This window comes from Diachasma alloeum, unplaced genomic scaffold, assembly GCF_001412515.2.
Source record: "Diachasma alloeum isolate Michigan unplaced genomic scaffold, Dall2.0 Dall_scaffold_00203, whole genome shotgun sequence".
NCBI lineage: Eukaryota > Metazoa > Arthropoda > Insecta > Hymenoptera > Braconidae > Diachasma > Diachasma alloeum.
In genome coordinates, this window is record NW_021680368.1 from 380,118 (window position 1) to 401,098 (window position 20,981).

The 20,981-nt window shown below is 33.7% G+C and overlaps 1 protein-coding gene across 1 annotated transcript in view; it reads left to right on the forward strand.

Annotated features, from left to right (window-relative positions):
* LOC107035954 (titin homolog) overlaps window positions 1-20,981 on the forward strand; it is a 45,540-nt gene that overhangs the window by 14,146 nt on the left and 10,413 nt on the right. Inside the window, exons 2-3 of the mRNA XM_029125942.1 lie at window positions 12,812-13,164; window positions 18,954-19,116. Of these exons, the coding sequence (XP_028981775.1) occupies window positions 12,825-13,164; window positions 18,954-19,116 (503 nt within the window). The 5' untranslated portion in view covers window positions 12,812-12,824. The remainder of the gene's footprint in view (window positions 1-12,811; window positions 13,165-18,953; window positions 19,117-20,981) is intronic.

Consider the following 20,981-nt stretch of genomic DNA (forward strand, 5'->3'; position numbering starts at 1 on the left):
CTTGATCAGACACTGATCAGTTTACCTTATCAGATTCTGATCAGGTATGTTACGCTATAATTTTGGATTTTCCACTAGGGCGAGTTTGCCAATAACGCATCGGAGCGCCCCAACATCCGCGCAAGTGTTAACGGGCTGCCCACTCCCCTCCCATCCGTGATAACTCTTTATCTATCGCAGTTAGGAGAAAAAGTTATAGCATAAAAAATGTGTATTTTTACGTAACAAACATCTGTTGTTTGATATTTTATTCTCTATCTGCAACCGTTTCCATGATATGATCGATTAAACAATTAAAATGTTATAAATAAATAGACCTGACCACAACTTGTAAAAATCGACGGCGGATTCGGATTCAGCACTTCCGTTAACACAAATTCCATAGATAAAACGAATTTTTTTTTCTAGCGGATACAGAAATAGGATTAGCATAGGGCGTACTATTTCTATTTCCATTATAAAAAATAGCTTGAAACAACTTTTTGGTAGCATAAAATTTTTGTGAATTTTTTCAGATTTTCAAAATGGAGCTTTCGTTAAACTACTTCGAAAATTGATAAAAAATTAAAGAATTGATAAAAAAATCTGAAAAAAATCAGGGTGGATTTTTCGCCGAGTAGAATCAAGAAAAAAAAAATGAAACAAATCTGAAATGGTCAGGGTTTAAACCGGTCGAATTGACATGGAATGCCCCATATACAGTTATGCGAACTAAAAAACGCTTTAAGACTATGAACTATTGGATTGAAGGTGGCAGTACAGCCCTTATAGTCACAATGTGTTGAATTTCATTTTTTTTTAAATCCTTTTCTAAAAATGTTGAGAAACTCAAGTCGATATTGCGTCGAAAGAATATTCCTGGTCTATTCTATAAACTCTGAAGAGGATGTCCCCCCAAAAAAATTGCCTCAACTATCTGGATATTCTTAAAATAGAAACCTTAGAATAGAATTTTTTTTATTAATATACTCATATTTCTACATCCTTTGTTAGTGAAAGTATATCACCTGACACTTTGACTGAATTCATGTTCAATTATTCAAGAATTTTATCCCTTTGGAATTGTCCCAAATTTAAGAAGGCAATGGTTCTTGATTTGAAAACCTAACGATTCTCGAGTTCAGACATTTTCTAATTTCAAATAAGTAAATTTTCAGCATTGAATTTCAAAGATTTTTATTTTGAAATCAAATGAATAGTTTCTATTTTCAATACAATGCCTTCTAGAGCCATGAGTTTCCTGAAACAGTAACTTGGTTCTGGAAACTAGAAACTTTTTTGCCCGTGCTTCAATAGGAGAAGCAAAAAACGAAAATAACAATTTCCTTGTTTCTCAATTAATGCAAAAATGTTTTAATCTTCAAATTAACACAAGTTTGAATTGCATCGAATTGCTACATTCTTTTTTCACTTAATCGCAATAAACGCGGATAATTAGTGATAATTCTCAGCTCAGTATTATAATTGTGCAATCAAGAGCGAAGACGCGACACAGTCGTGAGTCAATTCATCCGGTGGAAATTGACATTTGTCAACTCCTCGCTGCATCATTTCGTGTCTAGTAATTGTGATTACTGTCACCATTATCCTGCCAGTATTTTAATTAACCAGAAGCACGTATGGATTATTAACGATAATGATGATTGAATCGATCGTTATATTCCACTATTGTCTCAACTTTTTTATCCTCATAAAAAATTGATGAGAACTCATGAGTTTGAATTTCCCTTCAAGATACAGTAATTACTTCATTTTTGTTTAATAAAGATTATTTGGGCAATATTTTTAAACCCGCAAAATCGTTGTTGAAGTGGCAATTTCACATATTATAATATTCCCTTCAACATCGTTTCAAAGCCCTTTTCCTTGGATGACATTCGCTACATTACAGAAAAAAGAAATTTAATTTGTCGTAAAAATCTCTGAATTTTAGTAAAATTTTTACTTATTTTGAGGAAAATTCCCCTAAAAATTGGAGTAACAATTTTTAATCGTCAATGAGCGAATTCGCCAATTCTGTAATATGTATAAAGGATTCTGTATAAAAAATTGCCTTGAAATTTTTCAAGTTTTTTCTTGTTTTTTATCGAAAAGTATAGTCCAAAAGAAGCCAAATGAGCGCAACCGGTGCTCTCTAACTTAATAATTGGCGGAGATATTGAAGATTGAATTTTTTTCTTCTCAAAACTGTTTTTCTCCATTCTAATTACGAGCCACTAAAGACAACCAAAAAAATTGAACCCACAGATTTTATCGGAAATTTTCACAGTTTTAAAAAAAAAATATTGTTGTTCATGTACCTTTTTTGTTTTTTTCATCGTAAAATTCAGAAAATTTCCTGGCGAACACCCATTTCTAATTTTGGTGCACTGAAGAAATCAAAGGCGAAATGGAGAAAAGAAAATTTAGTGCTCCCAAAAAATGAGTTTAGCAAAATATTAGTGAATCTAGTATAATTTTGACTAAATGGAGGCACATTTTCTCTTATTTCAAGAAAATCTTGGCTCTGGAATTTAGAATTGTTGAGTTCTTGAACCAAGAACATCTGGATTATTAAATGCAGAACAATCACGTTCTTTAATTGATTCCTTCTTATTCTTAAATGAATCTGCTCATGCTTATAAATCCTTTGTTATGCAAAGTATATGACCGGATACCTTGACTCAATAGATGTTGAATTAATATTCAATATTCCAGAATTATATCCCTTTCGAATATTTTTAGTTTAACCCTAGTCTGGTCACCAAACGCGACCCTGCGACTTGGCCACCTCCGCGGTGATTCGCCGCCTTGTTATTTAGGCTTTAGCGTTGCCGAGTTCACTCTGCACTGCCTGGACACGTTTAGCGAGTTTCCGGCAACGTCGCGTCATAGGCAATTTCATTTAACGCGGGAAAAAATAATGCATCTATTCGAAATAATTTGTTTTCTTTAGGAATGTTGGGAAATATGTTGTTGAACTACTATAATTTTTTTAGACACCCAAATAATCTTTAATAATCTTTAATTGACAAAGTCAAATTTTTTTGCATTTTTCCGGTTAGCCAGTCAATTGTAATTAAAGAAAAACGACGCGCGGCGGAGTTTCCCTCATAGGGTGACCAATCTAGGGTGCAAAATTAAAAGGTCCTTAATTTGAGAACTTAGTAGTTCTCGATTTGAAAACTTAACGATTCTTCATTCAGAACTTTTTCCACCTGAAATAATCAGTAATTTGGTTTTGGAAAAAAAGAGAAAAAAATTTCATTTAAAAACACCTTCATTAGGTCATTATGCGGTCACCATTAGCAATACTAATAATTAACAGACAGAGGATGTGTGTTTCCAACAATTTTTGTCGTAACTACTGTGCTGACAGCTATGTGTGTTTCTATGGTTTCGAAGATGAAATATATTTCATGAACTGATAGCTGCTTTGCAATATAAATGGGTTTTGTAATTTTTTTTATATAGATGGAATTAAATCGCCGTGATGAGGATAGTATTTAACTCTCGAAACATTGGCAGTAAAATGCAGATGGGTTTTTTATTCACATCCTCTGCCTATTTATTATAAGTATTGCTAATGGTGACTGCGTGATGGCTTAATGAATGAATTTTTAAATAAATTTACGTGAGTGATTGAAATTTTTTTTTAATGAAAACGGTTTCAGTTTTTGAGGATCTGCGGCATTCTAAAATTTAACGTGTGATAAATCCTACAACCCAGTGATTTTGTAATTACTTTCCAATAACGTAATCCTAAATTGTATCCTTTTTTTCCGACATTTAAGTAATCAAATCTCTACAGTTTGATGTCATTCTAGCTAGCGTGGAGAATTTCTGAAAATCAGGGATCAGATTCTAAAAATTACGGATGAATCTAAAAAAACTGAAATGTTTTTTCCCTCTACTAGAACAGAGCGCGCGCTTCGCGCGCCTATTATTTTCCATGGGTGTCAGAATAGTAAAACCTTACCGTTTCTCACTTTCTTTAATTTTTATCTCAATAATAATGCAGGAAAAATGAATGGTTTCAACAAAGCTTTCTCATAATCCTCTTCATCTTCTTCTTCGTTTTTTTTTTACGTCTTGCGTTCTTTTTTAATTTTAGGGATGTATTATGTATTGTATACATATATACTATTGTATATATATATATATTTTGCAGAAGTACATATTTTTATATTACAGAAAGGATTGAATTTTTTTTTACAATTACTGTAAACAAAAGATTACAGTACATAAAAAAATGTACGTAGACATAAAATTACATTACTTGATAAGCGGAATAGAGGCGTCAAAAATCGTTACAATGGATTTGTTAAAGTGAATAATCTATTAAAGATTTAATAATCAGAATAAATGAGTAGTTGTCCATAAGAATTATAACATCCAACAGCCAAAGGGAAAGGTCACTCTACCATCATCAGCATGGGAAAAAAACACTAATGACCAAACCTAATCGGAAAATTGAAATTTCACGGAATTTGACAGCAATGAGTTTTTTTGCCACTTCTTCATCCCATATTTAAGTAGATGAGAACTGTTTTGTCAGTAATGATTGATCTTGCCTCGCGCTGCAGATGGTGTCCGTCCTGACAGGCGCCAATAAGCGTCCGGGACGAATGTCTCTATTCGTCTATTACTGTTTCCTACCTTTTCCTGTTGGCAACTAAGAAAATAGATAAAACGGTATAGAGACTTTCAACATCAGCACCTAACTATCACAAGGACGCCTCCAGCGGGTCTGGAATTCCACCCACAGTGAATGATAGTTGAAATGAGGATTGAATGATAATGATAAATTTATAATATCAAGTTTTTGATCTTTAACTGGTTTTAGAGATCTCGCGGGTATAGAGGACAACGCAAGGTCGTTTCGTCGTTGACATATACGCGCACGTGTATCTTGTATGGCTACTTTCATTTCTCGGGAGAGACCTATCGTCGAATGTCGTAGAGAGTCTAAGTACCACCGGGGTAATATTATGCCGTTCACTTAGTGAATATATGCTGATGCTGAGTATGGCAATGAGAATCATTTTCCGGTGTCGAGATGGGAAGAAGTCCCAATGGATTTTCTTCCATTTTCACTTTGGCGGAGTGAATGAGCGTCAAATAATTTTAAACATGCAAGGGAAAATACTGTTTTCTTTAGAAACTCATTCAATATTTATGCTATTTATGATTAATCAACTTTCGAAGTTTTTCGAAAATATAAAGGGTATCTGACTGTATGATTAATTGATCTGTACATTTTTTTATATTTGATGCAAAACTTTCGAAATGATTGGATGAATAGTCGGATTTGAAAATGTATAGTAAAAAAGTACAAGTCCAACTGTAATTTTTTATCCATATAATTAATGACTAAATATACAGAAGAATGCGATAAGGAAAGGATTATGGCTAGTGTTGGGTCTAGGAATGCTGTTCGGTGACTTCGGCAGAATTTCCACTTTGCACTTACGCGTATCCACTTCCGACAGGCAACGTTTTTTATGACTGTTCAGTGATGAAATGAAAAACTCGTGAAGAATAGAATAAAAAGAATAGTATTTGATTGATTGGACATTTGTGCTGCAAAAAGGAGGATGAGTGATTCTCGATGCTGATCCCTGTTCAGACTAATGCATATGTTATTATTTATCCTTGAAATATATATATTGAATCTTATGTAAGTGTTTGGTTATTGGCGAGATACCTACCCGCCGGCGAACGCGAGCCTGTCACTGCAAGTTTGTCCCACTTTCTAATCAAGCAGTCGTTTATACTTTTTGTTTTTTATTATTTTTTGGTTTAATTTGTTGTATACAAACATTGATACATTACCACGATCTTGCAGGCCATTCATTTCAATCATTCCTCCGATAGATTTTGATCCATTCTGTAAATTAAACAAGGTGGAGAAAGAAAAAGTTTTGGGGTTTATGGATACATGCTTCATTTATACATTATTTGAAAATTACTCTTAGAATTTTAAGTAAAAATTTATAAAACAATTTTTGGATTTTAATTTTGTTATCGACAAATACCTCAATTTCTTTAATATTTAATTAATTATAATTTTCAGGTCCATATTACAATGAAAATGTTGAAAATGCATATCTCTTTTTTTCTCCATTCTTAATCTATCGGAAATTCAATTAATTTTAGTGTTCAATTTCCTGAATGAGTTTGAAAATTCAATCTTTTATTCAAATTTCAATGAACGTTCCACATGAAAAGCTGAATTTTATCCAATTTAAAAAAAGATTGAGCAATTTGATGAATAATTCACATCCTTAGATATTCAGATGCAATTATTCCTTCGATTTCAACCAATTCCTCTGAGTGTGGGGACTAGGGATGTGAAATAACCGTTATTTTTCAATTCGGTCAGGTCAGGCAAAGTTGACCGTTTTCTGACCATTTTCTGACACCGAGATAATTCCCCATGCAAAATGACCGTCATGAACAACCAGCGTCAAAAATTTGAGAAAATGACCAAAATTCCTCTATATAGATGCAAATTGTCGGTCATTTTATTTTTGGTAATTTTTTCGGTCAGATTTTTGGTTATTTTATTTCATTAGTTGGGAATTGAATCGCATTTCATAATTTAAAATTAATGTTTATTGGAACGAACTACAAAACAATCATAAATTCGATCCTCGAGATCACTCATCATAAACTCATGAACTTAATAAATGTCAACAAAATTAATTAAATATATATCTCTGTATATATTGTTTTTGGTCAAAAACTTCATATTAAATTAGGAGGATGCTGGATGAGGCTCGTCTTCAGTCCTTCTCTCCTTAATTCTCATAATTGCCACCGGCTCCCTCATCTAGTTCGCCCAGCTCTTCACCTGAATTGCTTGCTGAACGAATTTAGTTATCTAGTGTCGCATAGACCCCTAGTGGCGACGTAGGGTCCCTATGACCGCCAGTAACCTTGCCGACACCGAGTAACTAAATAAAAATTTCTGTGTGTCATCTATATAGATGAGAATTGACCGTCAGAATTGAATTGGTCATTTTTTGAATTCCTGACCGAATCGTCAGATTTATAAACATGGTAATTTACCGTCATGACCGCGGTAATTGACCGTCATTTGACCGGTCATGTTTGTCACTCACATCCCTAGTGGGGACCCATCTTTCTAAAATTCAAAAAGTGAGAAAATTCTATAATCCACTTATTTTGTCGCTAATTTTTAATGACAACAATCCCGAAAGTTATACGGAAAAGTTCTGATTTCCCAGAGTATTCGCGTTGAATTTAAAATTATTATTCCTGAGAATTTAATAGCATAAGTTTGTTATTATTATTTCCTAGAGAATTTAATAATATAAGTTTGAACTTGAGTACCTGTGCTGCCTAAAAATGTGGTATTTCCTTCGGAAAAGGTAAATTAATTATAATTATTGATGTTGTTCCTTATACATGGGTCTTTGGGGTATAATGCTATGTCACCATCTTCGATCATTCATCCCTTACAAACAGAATCTGCACTGTTGAAAATTTACGTCTGAATTTTCCGTGTTAAATTCCGGAAATTTTTATCATTTCAGGAAATCTTCATCGGAAAATCAAATATTCCATTGATTTACTCTTTGCATGATCTGAAAATCAATAAAATATTGATTCTTCAGTTAAATTATTCCATGAGAATGCGGAAAAATGATGAAAATTCAGGGAAAAATTGAAAATTCATGTCATTTTCTTTCTGAATATTCATGTTCCATTGAAAATTCAGTCAAGTTGTGAAATTTCCGTTTTACTCCCACTGAGAACTCATGAATTTCCTGTAGAAAAAAATATTATTCGACACATGTGAGACGGGAATTTTCAGCTCGCGTGATTGAAACTTAAACTTCACACTCGTGAAAATTCAGTCTCACCAATGTCGAAATTTACTATTTTAAGTGGTAGGGAGTGCTACCCCCCCAACGGTCAAAAAGCACTTTTCCCACGAGTATTAAACCCTATTTTTCATCACAATATGCGGAAAGTGGAATTTTGCACACTGTTAAAAAATTTTGAACTGTTGAAATTTCAAGGAATTTCGACGTTAAAAATGCAGAATTTCGTGGAAAAATCAAAGAGAACTGTAAATTTCAGTTCCAATTTTCCCTGAAAATGAATAGAAAACCAAAAAATTCCGGTAAATATATTCTTTAACTTTTTGTATCAACTGTTAGGTACATAAAATGTAAATACTTGGCTGAAGGCCCTCGGGCGATGACCAGTTCAAGTTGTTGCAAGTCCCTTGGAAGTTGCAACAAATTCCGTGAAAAATAAAATAATATTCTTGAATTTTCAGGACAGTGACACTGAATGCGATTTAGTGGGGAACAAAATCATGAAATTTCAGTTTTCACTGAAAATTCAATGTAATTTGGCACTGAATATTCATATTAGATTGGAAATTTACATACATTAAGGAATTCTCATCATTATGCTGCTTAAAATTCTGGAATTTTACTGAATTTTCAGTCAAATTTGAAATTTCATGATTTGTATTCCTCAAAATCGCATTCAGTATCACTGTCCCGAAAATTAATAGTCAACTGTCTATGAAATTTCATGTTTTTTCTAACAGTGCACACGCGAAGCAATATCACATGCATTATCGCATCTTCGATTTATTAAGAACACCTATCGGTAATATTCAGTGACATTCCGATCCTGAGTCTGAAGCCGGTTGCGCCAAGCCCTGTTAGCCAAACAAATCGTCCGAATAAATTTATGTCTGGAGTAAATTTATTCCACAGTTAAACTATTTTTGAAATTCATCGTAGAGTGCTTTTATTCAGCCATTCGGTCTGAATATCGACTAATTACTCAATAATTAGTGGTATTATTGCCAAATAGTGATCATACATCGTATATTACGTTTTTTTGATGAAATACCCTCCATCAACTTTCGATAAAAATTGATCGGCAGATTATTTTTATTTATTCCGATACATAATTGAGGATTATTTAATCTGAGCTTGGTCCAACACTGTTAGAAAGAAAATGAAATTTCATGGACAGTTGACTACTAATTTTCAGGACACTGACACGAAATGCGATTTAAGGGAAAAAAATAATTAAATTTTAGGTTTCACTAAAAATTCAGTAGAATTTCAGGATTTTAAACAGCATAAAGACAAGAATTTCTTAATTTTTCTGGAAATCTGAAATTTCATGATTTTTTCCCCCTAAATCGCATTCAGTGTCACTGTCCTGAAAATTCCAGAATATATTTACCGAAATTTTCTGGTTTTCTATTTATTTTCAGCGAAAAATGGAACTGAAATCTACAGTTCTCTTTGATTTTTCCACGAAATTCTGAATTTTCAATGACGAAATTCCTTGAAATTTCAGTAGTAATTAAATTCGATAAAAATTTCCAAAATTGCACGGAAAATTTCAGACAAAAATTTTTAACAGTGAACCGGGCCTCAGATATTTTATTCAGGAATTTCAATGATAAAACTTCCTAATTGTAAAGGTAATTCTAGCAGACGCAAAATATCAGTAAAATTAGAGATATAATCCTCAAAAAACCACTCGTTTTGTTCTCTTTGAAAATAAATCAACTAGAATGAATAAATTTTTTATTTTCATTTTTATTGACCAATTTGTAATTCCGATATATACTTTCTGTAATTAGATCGCAATTGATAAAATTCCTTGAAAAGTTTATTGCATGAATATTACAAGGTAACCACCTCTTGATCATATTTTTATAATCCTTTATTTCATTAACGAATACGATATATCAGCCGTTAAAGTCCACCACCTAGTGTCGGTGTGCGCGTGTATCATGTTGGATAACTAATTTATTCTCGTTATTATGCCTCATACCAGTAGTACTTGGGATAAGTTGGCACGCCATATCGTGGGTGTAGAGGTATTGTCTCGCGAAGAATGTAGAAAGTAAAGTATTCTTGAGTAACCGAAGGTGCATTTGATTCAGCTGTACAAAGTATAGGTTTCAAAGTGGAAAATGTTAGATAGAATGGTGCATAGAGAGGCATCTTCCTTTTGCTGTTGAAAAGGTCATTTGATGAAGCTAACATGATATATTTTCTGTGAGGGGAGTACCGTTGACTGCAACTCTCTCACTGCTCAATTCAATAATTTTGTTGCGTAATTTTGTTGACAAAAATTGTCAAGTATCAAAAAATGCACAGAAATTGCAATTGTTACTGAAGAAAGAATCGACAATTCTCGAGAGCTGTTCAATGGCGTAAAGATGATGAATTGAATATACGATTTAGAAGCGAGCAATTCGATATGTCAAACCGGTTTTAGATTTTTCTCCAGACACATCTCTCATGCATGAAAGTAAGACTGACGTGCGATCTTCGCGGGATAAATATCGTGCGCAAATTCGTGCGATTAGTCAGTCAAAATCACAGCTTGTGCTGCATGTTAAAAATTAAGAATAACTGTTATTATATCATAACAACAACTATGATGTTCAACGATTTATCGAAAATCGGATTTTCTCATATTCGAAAAAAGTTTTGTTAATTACTTTAGTAAAGTCTTTGTAATTATTTAGAGTAACTTTGATGGAACTAAATGAAGAATTTGTTTTTATACACGAGCTTTTACGAGGTTTATTTTCCAATTGACGATACTGAAGGATTGCAAAAATAACAATAAAAATAGAGGCCAATGAGAAGAAAACTGAATTCAGTGGCGAAGGAAAACCTGGAAAGGAAAACCAAGTTCCACATAAACTTATGCTAACGCCTACATTAGATGCAACATATCTATTTCATTTCTGAAGAATAATGTTTATCCATTTGCCATAAAATCGATTCTTTTGACGTTCGCGAAAAATTCTGCAATTTTTTCGACTGATGGAAGAACATATGAAACCAACATTTCTAATGATTGTGTAAAATTAGTAGTTCTGATGAAATTAAAAAACAAATTGTTTCTCATACCGGCGCACTTATGAGATTGATTTTGGAATTGATAATTCACCGATTGATAAATTACAAAAATAAAAAAAGAAAGCAGAGGTTAGTGCCAGAAAATATACTGAATCCGATGGCCAACGAAAAACTTGGAGTGTCCATGCAAATACTGTAGATATTTAAAACTTCAAGCCGAGCTATTACCTATTCCATTTATGATTAATCATTTCGAGTTGATGGTTTAACATTTTTATTAACATAAAGAAGATAACTTAGTCTATCCTAAAAATATATTTGAAAAATTCGAATATTCAAATTTCAAAAAAAGTTGAACCTTTGGCTGTAACAAAAAAGCTTTTATGGAATTATTACGAACAATAAATTTATATGCGCAATAAAAAAAGAATAGAACAATAACGTTTTAAAAGACAGAGAAACAAAACAAAAAATTGTGAATTTCAGTGGGACTGTTTATTCCGAAGATTTTTATTTCCACACTTGGAAAATGGGACCGATTTCACTCTTAGATGCACCTAATTTCTTAAATCTTATAACGTGAATTTTTCATCGCGCAAATTTTTGAAGATCATGTTTTAATTTTTTTTTTAAATTCAATCATGATAGAAGCGGATATTAACTCCTTTTTAATAAATAAATGAATACCTGATGATTAAAAATAATATGGGTAAACCACCAGCCAATGATGCGCGCGCCCCTTTCCTAGTTGAATAAAAAATCCAAAATTTTTTGGGTGCTTGCAATTTTCAGTGAACATCCTTGAAATGCAAAAAACTTTTGGCTCATAAATTGGTAATAAATTAACTGTTAAATGAAGCGAGCCATAGGAATACAAATGTTATTATCACGATCTCCAAATAATTCTCTCAATATTTTCCTTTGAAGCATCTACTCGTAAAACGACCATTAAGCATTCATGACCACACGCTCAAAAGAATGTCTTGCCGCTGCGGCTTCCGCCATTTCGCGGTAGATATTATCAATAATAAAATAGTCCTGCGAATGGTTTTCCCACTCTCGTCAGACTAGTTTCCACGTGATAAAAAGTTTCTTTATCCCGCGGGTCCCTTGGGGCATTGTTACCGATTTCAAATTGCCGAGCCAACGCCCTGCGCACTAAACTCAAGTCTTGTTTCAATTTTTTTCTTGCTTTTCCATTTATTTTTTCCCTTCCTCCATCTCTCTCGTCGATTTCTGCAACAAACGTATAGGGCTATAAGTTGTTTCGGCCGTCACGCGTGCCTTTGGTAGCCCTTCGGTGAATCAGGGTTCTTTGTGGCCGGCTTTTTCAGGGTCAACCACTTTTACCTCTTCACACAGGCATACTTACATCCTCCGCATTTCCAAACATAAAAAACCGTAGGAAGAAGTTATTGGTATTAATGATTTCCTAGAGAAAAACCTTCACTTTTAAAATCTTCCTTCGGGCCTAATCGTTTTGGAATGCCTTCACCCGATGTATTACTTGTTTAATAGACATCTGATGCCAACGTGCTATTTTGGTTTGCGTCATCCTTGCAATTTCTCATACATACGTAAAGACCCTGGACCGTTAAATTTTTAAAGCGTTTTTTTGCACTCTCCTGTGGGGGCACTCGGTTTGAGCTGAAGGTAGAGGTACGAAAAGAAGAATTGGTAAAAAACGTAAAGAAGTAAAAAAAATGAAAAAGAGTTGAGACAAAACATCGTCTGGGAACGCCCGGGTAGACGGTCCCACGGGCATCACACATGAGCGTCTCTATAAACCCTCACGTGAGGCGAAAAATTTGTTTTTACGTTCGTTTGATCCTTCCCAATATTTACAAACTGAAATTGCTGGTAACACGAGGGAAACGAAAAATTTCAGGCAAGAGCTATCGCAATTATCTAAAGAGAAAGTTTTTTTTTGCGTTTTTTATCAGGACTTTACACAAAATGTCGGACTCTGGTGGCACAGACAACCCTGCATTCAGCAGTGAGGAAGAATCTCACGAAAACAGCTGCACGGAGAGTAATCGGGAGGATCAGAGAAGCAAGTCACCAGACAATAACACTTCCTCACAAGTTGGCAATGGACATTCCTTCGTGTCCCAGCACTATGTAGAGCCAACTAGGAAAGATAGTGATGCTCAATACAAGACTGAAACAAGAATCGAAGTGCCTGGGGATACGGAGAAGAGTCAAAATCCAGCTAAGGTCAATGGAGTACATGCCAATGGGAACAACGATGATGCGAGCTTTTTGAATAATAGTGTTGCCAGTGTACAGGCTAATGGTAAGTCCTTACAAAATGCATGTCGTATGAATTCACAGAGAGAAAGAGATTTCAGTTTCCCGTAAAAATCTCTGAATTTCACGAAAAAAATGCTAAAAATACCGTCAGTGACCCAGTCGTGGAACCCTGAAGAAACGAGGCCCAGTTATGGAACCGTATGGTTTCGTATGAAAGTATATAGCCCATAATTTCCAATTACCTTTGTTCATCACAGTAAATATATAGGGTCCCATGGATTTTCGGCTAAATGGAACGCTCATTCCATAACCGGCGCCGCTTCCACAACCGGGTCACTGATGGTAGTGAAATTTTTACCTATTTTACGGATATCTAAGTATCTTTTACTTATACACTGTGAGAAAAATGGCGAAGTTCTCAAACAAGTCTTTTTGTAACGCACAATGTGCGTAAAATTCAGAGGTCGTGCGTAAAGTGAATTCTCGTGCGTAAAGTGAAGCTTTACGCAGGAGAATTCACTTCACGCACGACCTTGAACTTTACACACACCTTGCACAAAAGCAACCACTTTACTCCCATTACGGTTCCGAACAGTGAACTCGGCAGGTATTACAAAAAATAGGATACGCGAGCATGCGAAAAAATGTTTCTTTACGCACTTGTAACACAATATACTATACTCGTGCTAAAGGAATCGTTTGTTAAAAATGATCAAAAAATGATTTTTTTTGTCAAACATACGAAGCGTGCGCCGAGATTAAAAATTTTTATTGCAAAAAGAGATTTGGTCTTTTCACAAAAATTTGATACTCTGTGCAAGCAACAGATGTAATTTCTAGCACTACTTCTTCGTTATTCGATGCTCTCATACATATCTTGCTCCCGGCAAATGCTCGTTTTATATGAAATGGGGGATAGTAGTTTGTCGTTTCGGCTATTCAATATTTGGCCCCTCTAGGGCCAAATATTTTGTTGTTGTTGCAAGCTGAACAATTATTCATGTTTGAAACTTAAATTGGAACAAACAATTATTGTTTTGGTAATTTGCAACTAACGATTTTGTTGGCCCAAATAAGACTTGTTTCGGAACTTGTCCGTTTTTCTATCAGTGTACATCCAACCATTTTCAATCGTCAAATTTGTAAATTGAATTGTGTGGGGTTTGAAAAAAATCATGAATATTCGGAGTTATTCAAATTACATTCTCTACATACTTATTATAAACATTCGATGTGTATAAATCGATAATTTTAATTGTTCAAACTTTCGGAAACCTTATTTTTTTAGGCATGAAATCGATTTCTGGTAAAATTCTGAATATGAATAAATTTGTTAGAATTTCAAACAAATGATTTTTATGGTGGAAAATTGATTGTTTATAAATTATTTATAGATAATGATCGTAATTTTCAAAAATTGCAATTTTTAAATTATTTCATCAATCTTCCTCCGAAAGTAAACGTTCTAAAATTTTCCCCCATTTTTAAAATGCTTTCTAATTATCTCTTATTTCGAGGAAATTTGTATTTTGGAATTCACAACTTCCGGGTTTTCAAATTCAGAACATTCTTATTTTTCAATTGATGATTTTTCCTGTTATAAAATTAATCTACTCTATGAATTCTTTGTTACTCAAAGCATGTCACCCGGTGACTTGACTCAATCAATGTCGAATTAATTTTTAATTATACTTGGATTTTATTCCTTTCAAAACCTACACATGAATACCGTTTAAAACTTTTATCCGGGACACGGATAAATTAAATAGAGAGGTCCTTCTGCTCATTACTTCCTTCTTGAGCTCCTCTGGATTCAATATTTAAAACCCCGATTCAAATTATCCCATTCAAGAACGCGAAGAATAATTTTGTAAACATGTATGAATTTACATTTTTGCAAGTTGTCTTACCAGCCGAATTAACCAGGTCTGAATATTCTCGGTAAAAGAGAAGACAAAAACCCTCCTTAATTTGAGAACCCAATCGTTATTGATTTAAGGATATCCAAATACTTTTGCTATTTTTTCTCCAATGAAATGCTTTTCTACTTTTGTAGTCGAACATTAGAACTTTCATTTGAGCCTCATTGAATCCTAAGTTTCCGGACATTTTACAATGATTTTATTACTTAAACTTTGCCGACCTGAATTTGAATCTCGATATTAAACCGTTAGAAAACATTTTAAAAATCGGAAAAAATTAGCAAGTTTGCTTTTGTAGAAAGATTGATGAAATAATTAAAAAATTGCAATTTTTTTTAATTACAAGCATTTTCTGAAAATAATTTATAAACAATAAATTTTCCACCATAAAAATGATTTGTTCGAAATCGTAACAAATTTATTCATATTTAGAATTTTACCATAAATCGATTTCATACCTGAAAAAAAAAAGGTGTCCGAACGTTTAAACAATTTCAATTCTTTACTTATAAACAACTAATGTTTGAAAAAATAATAATTCTGTGCCAAATGTAATTTAAATGACGCTCAATATTAATGTTTTTTTTTTCACTTTTTTCTCGCGCAATTTAATTGACAAAGTTGATGATTGAAAATGGTTGAATCTATAGTGTAGTTTGTACCAAACTGTAAAAAATACTTGGATATCCTTGAAAACCCAACGCTTGATTTAATAGAACTTCCCCCACTTGAAATTAGTAGGTTTTTGGTAATGAATTTCAGGGGTGTTCCCTAAGGAATTTAGTGACCAGCTCCTTATTCCCAGTAAAATGCCTTCTGGAATCATAAATTTCTTTAGATCAGCAGCTTGGTGCCGGAAACTAGCAACTTTTTTTCTCAGTGTATGTACATCCAGTAATGAACGTCCTTATTTCCTTGAAGATGTTCATGAGAAATATAAAATTAAAATTTATAGAATGCTATTCGTCTTTGTCCTGAAGCTCGCAATGTTTTTACCGTTCATGCGAAGAAATTACCATAAATAACAAATATAAGTTGAAGAAATATACAATTCCAAAAAAGTACACCTGTTATTGGCGGAAAAACAGATCAAACAGGATCCAACGCATGAACCGGTAATCTGTCTGTTTATTGGTATTGAAATACTTCTATAAATAGGAATGCAGAAAAATATACTGACAAAAAACAGGAGTTCTCAAACAAGTCTTGTCAAACGTCTGCCGAAAAAGTCGTTTGTTAGCAGTTATCATAAAGTATTTGTTGCAAATGTTGATTGCAAAAATAGATTTAGTCCTCTATTAACCCCTCACGTACGGGGTCGATGTATGGTCATCGACCCATACGAATGTGAACGCTTGTTTTCAAAATTGACCATTTCTAAATCTATGAAGAATAACTCGATCAAACATACGAAATTGGAAACCGGAATACTGTAACTTCAATTAAATATCGGCTTCATAATTTTCCATTCATTAGAAATAATCGAATTCGAGCCGTATTGAACACACACTACGCTTGGTAACAGAAGGGCCCCGTCCGTGAGGGGTTAAAACACAGGCGAAACATTTTCGGTCAGCAATCTATTTCACCAAGACGTAACAATATTTCAAGGTTATTTTAGCTTATGAATAACAAATATTTATTTAAATATAATATAAATATAAAAATATTTAATAAAAAAAAGTATAAAATCATGATAATGTTGTTAATAATAATAATAAAATTTATGTATTATGTATGTAATGCATTATTATTTTATACATTTGATACATAAATACGTATTTTTCATTCATAAACTAAGATAAACTTGAAATATTTGTAAGTCAAGCATAGGCTTAGCGAAATAGATTGTTGACCGAAAATATTTCACCCATTTTTCAATAGAGGATTAATATGAAAATTGATGCAAAGTTCTTCGTAAAAGCTAACATTTTCACATTTGGAAAACACTTGTCCTTGATTTCATAAACGACTTGAATTTTTTGTCATAAAAATTCTTAAAGATCATTTTCTCAACATTCTTCTCATATCTGAACAAAATAAAAGCGGACATTAATTCTTTTTTAATGAATAAATGAATACGAAATGATCAGAAATAATATGCAGAAGTGAGTGGCCAATCATGCGCACACGAAACGCGCCCCCTTTCCTGGTCTTTTCAAAAAAATTTTATTCGCTGTGCAAGCAAGAAATGTAATTCCTAGCACTACTTCGTCATTATTCAATGCACCCATACGTATTTTGCTCCCGGCAAATGCTCGTTTTATATGAAGCGAGGGATAGTAGTTTGTCGTTTTGTCTATTCAATTATCGCAGACAAAAAATAATAATTATATAACCGCAATCTTGTAACTTAGGGACAAAATATTTCTTGATAAACCTCCCTCTAAAAAATATTTTTATCCTGAAAAGGCACTGTCTGATATGAATGATTCGCCTCTTGAGCCAAATCATTCATATTATCATTCATATTATTATTATAGAGCAATTATTCATGTTTGAGACTTTCAAATTCGAATCAAACAATAATTTTTTTGGCAATTTTCAACTAACAATTTCGTTGGCCCAAACATGAGTTGTTTGAGAACTTATTCATTTATCTTACAGTGTAGAATTAAGGAGAGACTACTATGAGTTTTGAAAGTTGCGGGCAAAAAAATTAATTGTTTATTGTTCGTTTGCCCCTCAGACGCTTAAAATATTAAAAATACCCCAAATTTTCGGGCTATTTAGGTTTTTGTTTCAAAATAAATAAAAAATGTGCAATAACAATTATGAATTAGTATTTTGAAATTCAACTCCTACACAACGACTTTCGTTATTTTCTAACAAAAAATTGCTCCTTTCATATAACATGCCCCCAAAAATGTTTCTCGAAGAATCCAGAATATATTTAAAATATTTTAAAGATAATTTTTCTTCCTATTTTATATCAATGGTGCAAATTTTCATATTAAAACGAAATTAGCTGGGTAGGAGTCGACTTTCAACAAAAATAATTCGCAATTGTTATTGTATCCATTTTTTCAAAAATTTTGGACAAAAAACCTCGGTAGCTCAAATATTGGAGGCCCTGGATTATTTTTAATATTTTAAGCGTCTGGGCACGCATGAAAAAATTCAATAGAAAACCTTGCGAATTCGCTAAAAAATTCTATTGGAATTCTATAGGAATTCTATTGCATTTCTATTGAAATCTGTTGAAAAATTCTATTTGTTTTTTGCGCTGATTGTATTGGATATCCAATAAGACAAAGTCAATAGATTTCAAATTTCTGTTTGAATTTGTCTCTGAGATTTTTTCTATTAGAATTACTGGGCACACATTTTCTAAGTTTTTTCCGTTGGATTTTGTTTTGTTTTGCATTGCAGAATCCGAGTGTAAAAAAATTATAAAACTGATGCCCAAGTATTCTTATAGAAAAAATCTCAAGACAAAAATTCAAACAGAAATTCCAAATCTATTGACTTTTTCTTATCGAATATCGAATAGAATCAGCACAAAAACCCCATAGAATTCCTGTAGAATTCCAATAGAATTTTCTAGCGAATTCGCTAGGCTTTCTACTGAATTTTTCCATACGTGGGGGGCTAGCGAACAATAAACAATTAATTTTTTTCAACTAATTATTCATTTTAGACATATATAATCGATCTTCAGTGTATGAGAAATCTCACTGCAATATCCCGCGACTTTTAATACTCATAGTAGTTTCCCCTTAATGCACGTATGAAGAACGACTGCGATTGATTCCAAAACGAGTTTTAAAACGCATACGGAAAGTCACCTGTGTCTCTCCGCATTCATAACGTTCCAATTTACCCATACACCGAGAATATGAGGGTCAGGAAGTGTCAAATTTCACCTGGCAACTCTGTGACCTTGATCTCACTTAATTCCATATTGCAGATGGTAAAAAGGAGCAAATTGAGGCCGTGAATCTCGAGCTTGTGTCAATGAGGCCCTACGCAACCGGAAACAATCACCAAAAGGGGCAGGAAGCGTGTGATTTACCAAATGATCCATATGAAGAGTACTTTGTACCAGTCAATGAACATCGGAAGTACATCAGGTACTTATCAAAATCCTGACAATTTACAATGATTTTCTCATTTTTCCTCTTCACTTTCCACCGATTCCCTCAATAAAATAACTCTTAACCCATTCATCAACTCTCATATCCGCTTTCGAATCTCAAAAGAGAGGTGAAAAAAATTTCCGTGTTTAAAAGTTGTCGGTGTCATTTTTCATCCAAAGTGATACGATCCCCCTGACACTCGAAGGATAAGACATCCGAGCCTTGCCGATCTTCTCTTTCTCTCTCTCTCTCTCTCTCTCTCTCTCTCTCTCTCTCTCTCTTGCATTTTCTATTTGCTCGCCTTTTCTTTCAAATTTCATCCTAACACCCCGTCACATTAATCGATCTCCATTAATCAAAAAACAAATGCCAATGCCAATTAAACGTCGAATCGTTGAATTTATGCTCACACGATTTCATTAGAAATAAAATCCAACAATTGACTGGATGACGTTTTCTACTGTTGCAACATACTTCAATTTCCCAATCGGTCAATCAATTTTCTGGTTTACGTCCCACAGAGTCGTAACCAATCACGCAAACTTCCCACGTTCCACGAGCCAAAAACAGTGAAATATATTTTCGAGAAAAATAAATCCTTCAGAATAGGCCAAAATTGTCCTCAAATGAGAGCAGCAGAGTCACTAAAATTCATTCATTGAATAGAAGATTGATAAAAAAATCTCATTATCCAAATCCCAAATAATTAGCAGCAGCCCAAGCGCAGATGTCGAAACGACTGTAGCTGGTGTACGTTTCGATTTGGGACCGGGTGTTGGCCGCGAGGGACTCAGCCTGAGAGACCCCGCCGCTGGACTCGTCGACTATTCCCATTGGCTGAATGCCCTAAGGTACCAATACGCCAACGCAAACCAACCCAAAAAGAATAAACAACCCAAAAAACCTCAAATCATCAACTAGGAGTTGGCTTTGAAGGAGTTGGACCCCCCCCCTTGGAACAGATCAGATGGCAAACTAACTCCCTCCCCTCCCCCTCCGACCCTCTGCTTTCGAAATACGTCAGGTATTCATGGGAATCCACGTAGAAAACAGAAAATAAACCATAAATAACGGTGATCATGAGGGATTCATCGAGTGTTTAGAATGTGTCACCTCAGAATAGAAAATGAGAGTCGTTGAAAAAAAGCACAATGTAACCATGGGAAAGCTTTCTAATAACTCACAAACTGTGACCTAGCACTGGGAAAAGAATTTCTCAAATAAATCTCGTTTGAACCAATAAAATCGCATGGTGAATTCAGTGTTAACATTTCAAGAGTGCAGGGTCGAATATTTTGTTTAACGTCTTTCAAAAACTTTTTTGCGTCGACGGATTTTTTTAAAGACCTTTCAAATCCTAAGATGTCTTCCGATCCTGCAGACTATATTTGACTCCATCTCTGGCAATTTTCCTCTAGTCTATGCCTGTTTAATAAAAAATTATCTTTATTAATTAAAGAATTAGAAAATTATGGAGATGCGATTCGTAATATTTTTATCTAATGGAAATGATTTGTTTTTTCCTTTTTATTTAGTTATGAACGAATAATCACATTCACATCGACAGAATATAGAGAAAAAGATGCGATGGGCCTTTTACCCAAATCTTTGGAAAACCTGGGAACCCCCCAAAACGGGACATATTAAGGGGAGACTACTATGAATTTCAAAAGTCGCGGGCCATTGAAATGAGATTTCTCACACATTGAAGATCGATTATGAATAAAATATATGAATAATTAGCATAGAAAATTGATTGTTTATTGTTCGTTTGCCCCGCAGACGCTTAAAATGTTAAAAATAGTCCAGGACCTCCAATTTTTGAGCTACAGAGGTTTTTATTCAAAATTTTTGAAAAA